General features: G+C 39.7%; 1 protein-coding gene across 1 annotated transcript in view; it reads left to right on the top strand.

Annotated features, from left to right (window-relative positions):
- LOC109480638 (secretin receptor-like) overlaps positions 1-10,460 on the top strand; it is a 43,489-nt gene that overhangs the window by 1,979 nt on the left and 31,050 nt on the right. The window contains exons 4-7 of the mRNA XM_019782870.1: positions 483-583; positions 2,187-2,388; positions 4,335-4,488; positions 6,776-6,845. Of these exons, the coding sequence (XP_019638429.1) occupies positions 483-583; positions 2,187-2,388; positions 4,335-4,488; positions 6,776-6,845 (527 nt within the window). The remainder of the gene's footprint in view (positions 1-482; positions 584-2,186; positions 2,389-4,334; positions 4,489-6,775; positions 6,846-10,460) is intronic.

Below are 10,460 nucleotides of genomic sequence, written 5' to 3'. Positions count from 1 at the left end.
TATGCGTGTGTGCCTGTGGGCGTGTGGGTGTGGGTGTGTGGGTGTGGAAGTGCAGTGGTACTTTTTTTTAATCTTCCTAATAGGATCAGCTAAGAACGGAATAACGTTTTTTTATGAGTTAGGACATGTGTGTAGCTTTGGCAGACATATGAACAATGGAATTGCACTTAACACATTTATTCTTTTATAAGATGAAATGAAAGGATAACACTTAATGTACAATATGGAAGTGTCATTTTGTAATTTACGGATTTGAATACACGTAACATGTGTAATCTATGTAAGGTTGCATATTAAGACCTGCGCCTAATTTCTCATCAACACACTTAAATGCATGCATGTGAGTGTGTATGTGTGTTTGTGTGTATGTGTATGTGTGTGTGTGTGTGTGTGTGTGTGTGTGTGTGTGTGTGTGTGTGAGTGTGTGTGTGTGTGTGTGTGACTGTGACTTTTAAACAGAATCCTATTTGTACTCAATTTAGGTGATTGGTCGTCATCGGATACTAGTTGACATGTACACAGTTGGATACTCCCTCTCTCTAGTCAGTCTGGTCATCGCCGTTGTTATCCTTGTCTCCTTCAAGTGGGTAAAAATGTCTATTTTTTATTTTTATTTATTAAATCTTCATACATCTGGGTGGCCCATTGAATTTTGTCAAATTGATTTCAATGGGGCCCAGACTACAAACACAACAAGAGTTCCACGATCTCATACCTTCGCCAAATGATGCTTATGAAAATAAGATCCTTATTTCAATTCCATTATGGATTATATCAGTTGATTACATTTTCCACCCAATGACAGTCTTATCTGAACAGTGAAGACTGTTTTAGCACTTCCTCAAAAATTATGCAAATGAGTGATTTGAATAAATTGTTCATTGATGTTCACCTACACTTAACTTCCAAATGCGGTAAATCTGAACTGCCTGGCAGTTACCACCATTAAATGGTAACAATTTCCCATTGATTATGCAAATTAGGTCTTCATTTAAGTAAGCTAGTAATCTATATATCACAATAGTTCCATATGTCTATTATGGAATATAACAGATTTATAGAAATTCCTAATTAATTATTTAATTCCTAACAAATTAGTCCCTGATTTGCATAATTGTCTTCTACTAATGCCAAGCATCACTTTAGCTACCTATGTACCTATGTACCCTCCTTTGAAGATTCTCAAACAAACTGCCCTGAAGTTCCAGAATAAGCTGCTATCTACCACCCAAAATTCGTAACCTTAGCATGTCCTGATTGTGAGATATTAAAACCGGAAGTTCTGCTGCAGTACCTAGGAAAGCCGCCAGGGGTCCAAAATCCAATCATTTCTAGGTCTTATCAACATCTACCCAGCTACCATCTTTTATGACAATTCATCAAAAGCTACTTGAGTAATCGCACTAAACCACATACGCATATACATACACACAAACGCTATGGCGAAGGTAAAAAAAATCATCAATATAACAAAGAAAATAAACCTAATCAAAATGTAACATGAATAAAAAAAGGTTTGTGAGCCATGAGTAACACAAGTGCCAAAAGGTATAGACAAATTTTGTAGACATACAAAAGCTGATGTAAACAAATCAAAATCGTTTTCCATAACTCATGTCCATTTCACAGTCCAGGTCAGCTTTTCTTGGGAGGTCAGAGGTCATTCTAAACTATATGAATAGCTTGCGTGCTCATTCAGAGCAGACTTCAAACTTTTCAATGATGCGAATCGTGTTATATTTTCTGGTATTGAGTTGAAATATTTTACCCCAAAGTAAGCAAATATGTGTTGCCCAGCTGTGGTGTTGAATAAAAGTATGTAGAGTTGTAACGTTTGTCTGGTGTTGTAGCTGTGGAAGTTGTAGTTGTAAGACGTAGTTGTAGTTGTAGTTGTGGGAGAAGGTAGATAATAAGTATGATGGCGCTAGCCCATTTATACACTTTAAGACCATAATACACATGTAATCCCTCCTCCTGTTGGTGAGGTACTGCCAGTTGAGTTTATGGTATAGGTAGAAATTGTAGAAATATCCTGGCGGACCGGTTCTGCAGTATTTGGAGCTGCCACTCTGCTTTAACTTTTGTTGCCTATTGCTCACTAGCATCTTGATTATCATCATATTGATATTCAGTACATTTCTTTACTAGTAGTAAGGAAACAATCAGCTGCTTGGCTTGTTCTCCAGGAGGCTTCACTGCACTAGGAACTTTATCCACGTGCACTTGTTCGTGTCCGGCGTCTTGAAGGCAGCACTCTTGTTTCTGCGGGACTACTTTGGTGACACCAGAAGAGATCTAACTCTCTGGACCCACTTGTGTATCCTTTCGCGACATGAAATTTCCAGTTATGATCCCAACATGCTCACTTTGTCCACACATGAGTCACAGGTAGGGAGACTGATCTCTCCTAGTTGGCTAACGATGTCCATTTCACGTCTTGTTGTTTTTACAAACTTTTCAAGCTCTTTTTCAATACTTCTAACTTTCAAAGTCGGTTATCTTTGAAGTAAAAACTTTATAAGATTTTAGAAATTTTTCAGACTTGCATATATGCAAATTAGGGCAATTATTGCATGAATGATGGATAAATAGTATTGTTGTCGTGGTATGACATGATTTAGGCACGGAAAATAGGAAGACGGACATTCAAAAAGAATATACAAATTAGTGTAGAATTATACCACTACACCGTAGACAGTAGACAGGAAAATCTATAGATATAAAACTTAGAAAATTATTATTTGCATGAAGGATTAGAACCTGAGTGTCATTACGACATGAATCAATATATGATACAATGACTGAATTAATGAATGTATGTATGAATTAATGAATGAATAAATCATTTCGCTTACAACGACGAAAAATATTAGCGTTTAAAAAATGCACACGTAATAAGGATTAAAACTCGTAATTAACTGACGCGGTTTAAACTAAGTGTGGTATTTACATATCAATATTGAAAAGGTCGAAAATCATCTGAATCAGCCTTGTCAACGACATGGCGCGAAATCATTTGTTTCGAATATTCTGTACCCACCCTGATAGTTTTACTACAAGGCCATGCAAATGCAAGATTGGCGTCCATAGGAATGTAAGCATATCACAGACACAAGACCGTCAATGACCGGTGCTGTTTATTATTACTCCGTGAAGGAGGTCAGGACCTCCGGACGGAGTGTTGTAATCGGCTGATTTTTCATGTTCGCAGTCAAAACACTGGGTTCTCTTTGTGTAATCGGCACGCAATTTTATACGCCGTCTGCGGGCATGCCCGTGTTGATGCACGAATGTGTATTTTTGCCGTTGCTGCTTTCGCGGTCAATGTAATATCGCAGACGCACCCCTACAATTACGAGGCGAATTGGAATGGTCCAGAAAAACGCGTTGTTTGGAATAGCAGTGGGGTTCAAAAAAGTTCATGCAGATACGGGGTGGTTTTTATAAGTGGTTCCAGATGTTTTTGCCCATGGTTAAGAGATGCCAAGTTTTTTGGAAGATGTTCGCAGCCAAAACGCATTCTTCCGTACGTCGCATTTCTGTGTAATTTCGCATGTGGTGTTGCATTATGTCCGGGATGATGCACGTCTTTTTATTTTTACCGTAGCTGTTTTGATATTGGAGTAAATGCTTATTTTCGAAACATCCCCATTTCTTTGAAATGGTTTCGTCCGTTTATGCAACTGTTACTGCGCTAATGACGACCAGTCGCGCTGTCCTGATACACCGCGAATGTGCGAGTGTTCCCTGTAGACAGTCCCGGGAGTCATTTTTTGCACATTCCAGGAGCCAAACCAAAATACGTTCATGAACCGAGTCCAAAAAACCGAAACGTGAAAATCGGATGATCGGACCTGATGTACATTTCTCTTTCTATAGATTGTACACACAATACACACATCTTTAGATAATCTGGCCATGGCAGGTTAAAAAAAAAGTAACCCTGAATCATACTAGATTAGCGTAAATGCATGTTAATGCGTTCAAAACAAGAAAAAAATTGTTTCCGGGTATTAATCTCTTGAATCACGGCGCTGAATATTGACGCAAAAATATTTCGGGCATCGCGCGCCCTTCCCGCGTCACGTGTAGGCATCTCGCATCTCTGATTGGTTGTTGCGTCTTAAGATGACTGAGCCGACGCGCGTTTAAACAATTTTTCTTTGTTCGATTTATCACACTTCACAGAGAATTGTCGCCAATGGCTACTTCTTTTTGTTGCAATATATAATACTTCACGGAGAATTGTCGCCTATGGCTTCTTGTTTCAGTTCAATTGCATTGATTTAGTAACGTCATATTTTCAACGATGCCTACGTCCTCTTATTCTTTAGGTTGGATGTAAAGTAGCGAACAGCATGTTCCACTACGCCACTTTGGCCATGTACTTCTGGGTACTAGTGGAGGCCCTGTACCTTCACAACCTCATCTTCGTGTCCGTCTTCTCCGAGAAGAAGACTTTGAAGTGGTTTGTCCTGATGGGATGGGGTGAGTTCACAGCACCTTGCAAAAAACCATCTGATCATCACATACACAGTACAGGTATACAGCTTTTGAAAAAGTGACAATTGTCTCGGATCGATGGCTTTTTTCAAGTTATCTTTTTTCCTTGATGTGTTTGTTATGCAAAAGCTAGTTTAGAAAGTATTTTAAAATGTCTTCTCGTGGGCAAATTATAACTACCAGTTCTTCGGTAATACAAGCTACTAAAACCATGGCAACAAAACTAAAACGGACTCAGAAGTATTATGAGCGCAAGCTGGGCAAGTTCATTCACACGTGACAAGCCAACCTGATTGAAAGATGTTATTATAAAGTGTTAAGAATCAACTAAACTATTCTAAAGCGTTTTAGTTGTTTGCATTCGACGATCCGTTCGTTTCTACTGATTGCAGGTTACTGACTCATGCTGGATTTCTGTTTTTGCACGAAAAGTTAGTTTGTAGTGCGATTGTTACCTCCATGAAAAATGGAGGTATTGTTTTTGGCGTGTCTGTTTGTATGTCTGTCTGTTTGTCTGTCTGTGTTTCCGCAACTTTGTGGTCAGCATAACTTCAGAACGCCTTTATGGATTATGATGATATTTGGTATGTTGGTAAGTCTTGGAAAGACAAACGTCATGGTCAAATATGGGCCTCCTGGTGGATGACCTTGGTACTGCAGCAGAACTTCCGGTTTTGTATCTTTTGTCCTGAAAATGCTATGGTCTTGACTTTTTGGTGGCAGATAGCTTTTCCTGTCAGGAATAAGTGGTGTGAGTTTGGTCCCCCTAGCAGCTTGTTCTGGAACTGCAGGGCACTTTCTGGCGAAATGTTTAAAAGCCAATAAGTCCAGATAGGAACAACGTATTTTCATGATTTTTGGTGTGTAGGTAGCTGAGAGAGAGATGCACATGATTAAATGCAAATTATGCAAATGGAGACTTAATTTGCATAATTAATGAGGAAATTCTATGATTACAGTGTTTTACATTATACTACTTTCATACATGTAATGTATGTAACCTATGGCAGGCAGAACATCAACAGATACTAATTATGCAAATGATGACCTAATTTGCATAATTTATGCAAAATTTCTATGATTTCTTAATGGTGAATAATGGGAATGTCATACTTGGGACATCTGTAAGTTAATCAAAAGTTAACATACATCACGACGCATATATCATGTTAATGCGGAGGTAATTTGCATAATTAAAGAGGAAATTTACATTTACATATCAAGCCCATATTTCATGGAGGTATGAGATCTCGGAATTCTTGTTTTCAACGTACTGGACACCGCACGATTCAACTACGCTGTCTGTATAGAAGAAAATTAGTTGGAGTTTTTGCCGTTTTGAAGTTTGGATCGCCGCACATCGCAGGGAAGAAAACAACCTTTCGCCGCCAGACTCACCAGGCCAATTCTCCTCTCCTTTTTGCCGAATTCTATGATCCAAATTTCCGTAGAAAGACATGGTACAGGCTAGGTAAATAGTATGTTGCTTCGTTCACAAAAGGACTCTCTGACCACTATAACTATGATAATCATCTTCAAAAAACCTACACTATACACACACACAACACCCAACAAAACAATATCACGCTGTCGAAGGCATGAGCCCTCCGAACTCTATTTTTGAATAATTAATACAACACAAAGATATAAATGAAATTTTAACAGAAAAAGACTACACATAATTTTGACATCCCCACTAAACGTGGTACTGTTCCAATGTCATGTGGTCACCGCAGATGATTAGATGATCTTTTTTGTCCACACCATCTTGTTTCTCGTAACATAGAATGTGATTTTTTTTGTGTGCCAATTTGTGTCAAGAACCTGTGTTGGTAGGATAGGCTATATGATGAAAACGTTAACACACTTGGTGTATGATGACTACGGTGTATGATATCTACGCTCGCTTGGTGGTTTACTCGGTGGTTATCGCACCTGACCAGGGATTATCTCACCATGTACACCTTGGGGCGGGTCATTAACCCTTTATTAGCACATGGAGTCAATGTGAAAAATACCTCTGGAACCTGGAACTAATTTTTGTATATTTTGTTTATTTCTATTTGCGCTTGCGTATACAATACAAAACAATACAGAAAGTAAATATAATAATCGGACGAAACAGAATATAGAATAATTAACCTAAACAGAATTAACGTGCTGGAGGAGGAAGAAGCCTTAGGGCTTATTCTTGTCCCAAAACAATTAAAAGCATAATAATAATAGTAATAATAATAATAATAATAACAATAACATGTAATGTTTTGGTCAGGGGTGCCCATGCTGTTTATCGCTCCCTGGATTGCAGTCAAAGCAGTGAATGATGACGGGAATGACGGGAAGTAAGTTCTTTCATTTCATTTGTACATACAAGGTAACTTTCGAAACAATACGATCCAAAAATTCACAATTATGTTGTTCAAGAATGGACTGCATTTTTGCGAAGCATAATAACAAGTGCAAAATAACAACTACTAAATGTTCCATGTCTGTCCAACCACGTTAGCTATGGTTTTGTTCTGTTAACTTAAAATATGTACATGTAACATGTAGCACGTAATATTGAGCAAACGTTTTTGGTCTTCCAGTCTTTGTACAATAGGACTTACTGATCATGAAACTATGTACACATAAATTTTTACCGTTTTATTGTAGAAGCTTGACGGCAACAATTTATAGCGAGGTATTTCCTGTTAGTGTGTGCATCGGTTCGCCCAAAATTCTGGATGAATGTATTTTTAAGCTAAAAGACTAGGCTGGCTTCCCTGGACATACATGTAATCATCGGCTTGGAAAGCCCATACAGACACCCTGAAATTTAATTAAGATTATATGGACATCCTCTGTGAACCCCAAAACTAACGCGAGCGTTGACCTCATCATGAAATATACGTGGCAATTATGAAGGTTGAACAAACGACTGAACACAAAGAGTATGGTAAGGCGAAAATGGACTCTTCCTTTTTTATTTCTTCACATTTTCTTCTTTTCCCTTGGAATTGATTTAGGCATTCTACAGTGTCGTTTTTCTTTCAATTTACGGCATATTGCTAATTTAACGGATGCTTTGTATAAATAACAGTATGGTCGAAAACTTTTTTGGAAACGGTTGAAAATTCACACGCGGCGGGAGCCAGCCATATAATTAAATCAATATGACCTCAGCTTTATATACTGTAAACATGATCAGTTACTTATTAGCACCAGCACACATTAGCCTAAATAGGTCTGAAATACGAAAAGCGTTCATTGGCGTTAAACTAAGTCATTTTAATGATGAAAATCAAACTGTTCTCCAACTAAATATTAGACTCGCCGGAATTTTCGACTGAATTGCTCGGTTTTCACCTGCTTTCTGACCGAGTGCTGACGTCACACGTGGGATGAAATCACGTGTCTACAGCACTTGGGTCAGAGTTTTTATGAAACCGAGGTATTCTTGTCGGAAATTCCGTTGAGTCTAATTCCTCATATCAGATTAACTTTCATGCTAACCTAAGTCACATCTTGGGGTCATGTGGCGTAGCGGCAGAGTGCTCGACTCGGAACCAAGAGGTCCCGGATTCGAGTCCTGATATACCACCGATCTTGTGCCTTTAGTAAAGGCACTTTACCCGACTTTCCTCACTTCGCTCAGGTGAAAAAAATGAGTATTGTATTGTCCCCTGTGTTGGTGGCGGCATTAACCCTTGTCCTGCTGGCAATTTTTACACAATATTTTCAAATAATTTCATGTCTTAATCAGGTCACAGACCCTTGACTTTTTTTGCCCTGCGGCGGCGTAGTTACTTCCGCATTCGTTGCGTTTCGCTGCGGTGTGATGCGTTGCACGAGAAACACCCCCAAATCGCACATATACAGGGCACTTTATAGATGGTACTGTATGTGCAACCCATATATATATGGGCCCCGCAGGACAAGGGTTAATATAAGTAGAAAAAAACTTGAGTGTGCCGTCACCACGCCTTGTGATTACATGAGTAGTATATAGTCGACACGCTGCTATTATTTATTCAGGCGGTGCAGGCGGTGCGAGGCGGTGCGGGTCAGAGGTCACGATCATTATGCTAAGGATATGCAAATGTATGCAAATGTAGACGAATGTATGCAAATTTTAGCTAATGAGCTAAATTGCGGGTCAGATAAAGGTCAGTGTGCACTTTTGACCCCGGTAACCTGGGAAACCTGTCGTCAAGGCAACGATTTTTGAAGGATGATACCACGCCTACCGACATTGTTACTTTGACAGTAAGCTATTCAACATGACAGCGGGACCGTCGGGATTGCATCATGAAGTGGGGGCGTGGTTAAAGTCAACGTCTGTAGTAGCTGATTGGCCGCATGGCAAGCGTTGGTGACTTGCTCTGAGGATCCGGAGTAGTCGATTGGTCTGCGTGTACTTTACATGTGAAGTAGGTGACGTACTTCACGGCGATTGGTGGACGGTCTGTGGGTGTTGGTCAGAAAATTGTATAAAGTGGCAACAGAAACCGGCTAGAAACCAGTCCCACTTGCGGAGACAAACCTGCGTCCAAGTCCAAGTCTGTCGACAGCGAGCGAAGATCGAGTATGTATGGGTATGCGTGTGTATGTGCATATATACATTTATCGATATACATATATCGATATAATCGTGTTGCTCCGGAGTAAAATATTACTCCGGAGTAAGTATTTTTGGAGTAAGATATTACTCCGGAGTAACTATAACTCCGTTTTGGAGTAAAATTTTTACTCCGGAGTAAGTGTATTTGTAGCAAGTAAGTATATTTGTCGTGGTTGCCCGTATCGTGTATCCTCACATGCATGATGTAAAGATATATATATATATATATATCGTATATGCATATACATAACAGTCGGAGTATGTGTGTGTGCGTGTGTGCGTGCGTGTCTGTATCTATTTATACATATATCGATATAAACGTGTTGCTCCGGAGTAAAATATTACTCCGGAGTAAAATATTACTCCGGAGTAAGTATTTTTGGAGTAACATATTACTCCGGAGTAACTATTACTCCGTTTTGGTGTAAAAATTTTACTCCGGAGTAAGTTGATTTGTAGCAAGTTAAGTATATTTGGCATGGTTGTCCGTATCATGTATTCTCACATGTATGATATCGATGTGTAGATATATCGTATATGCATATACATAACCGTCGGAGTAAATGATTACTCCGGAGTAAGTGAACTAGTGGTTCATATCTATGTCACGTATGTTTGTGCCTCATGCGTGCATACATCGATACAACGACGCAAAAGGCAGTAGGGTTCGTCACACTTTATTGATCACTTACAGGTCAAGACTGTTCCGAAAAACTCGCAAGACAGCGTATGTCTTGTCATGTAGGTATCGCTGTTACATTAGGACTAGTTGTCCTATCGGCAGAAGGACGATGCTGTATTATTTCAGAACGAGGTAGCCGTATTTTGTCATCAATTTCTGCTCTGGGAACCAGTTCTTGCTGTACTCGATATTGTAACCGTAACGAGGCATGGCAGCAAACTCTACAAAATAAAACTTTTTGCCAGCGCGTTTTGTCTCTTTGATCACGCGTTGAGGGACATCGCCTGGTTCGTGCTTGAGTGGAATGGACCAGTCTCGATAGAGCGTCCACTCTTCCTCGTCACCGCTGCCGTAGCCGTACTCTTCACTTTCATCATAAGAAGCCGTGTTGGAAGAAACGTCCGAGTCTGCATCACTCTCAGAATCACTTTCATCGCTGTCGGTTTCTGTCACTGACTCTGCCTCCTCAGAGTCCACCACAGATTCATCTTCGTCTGAGACAGTTATATTACTTCATCTTGTGACACGGTCGGTTCCTCGTCCTCTTCGTCTTCCTCATCGCTTGATGAATCAAGCGCGTCAGTGTCATGTTCATACGATATGTCGGAGTCGTCGTCAAAAACATCGCGCTTTCGGTAAGATCCTGTCTCGGGATCTACGACGACTTCCCCC

This window comes from Branchiostoma belcheri, unplaced genomic scaffold (genome assembly GCF_001625305.1).
Source record: "Branchiostoma belcheri isolate BF01 breed outbred unplaced genomic scaffold, Haploidv18h27 scaffold52, whole genome shotgun sequence".
Taxonomy (NCBI): Eukaryota; Metazoa; Chordata; class Leptocardii; order Amphioxiformes; family Branchiostomatidae; genus Branchiostoma; species Branchiostoma belcheri.
This window is presented reverse-complemented; position numbering and strand designations above follow the sequence as displayed.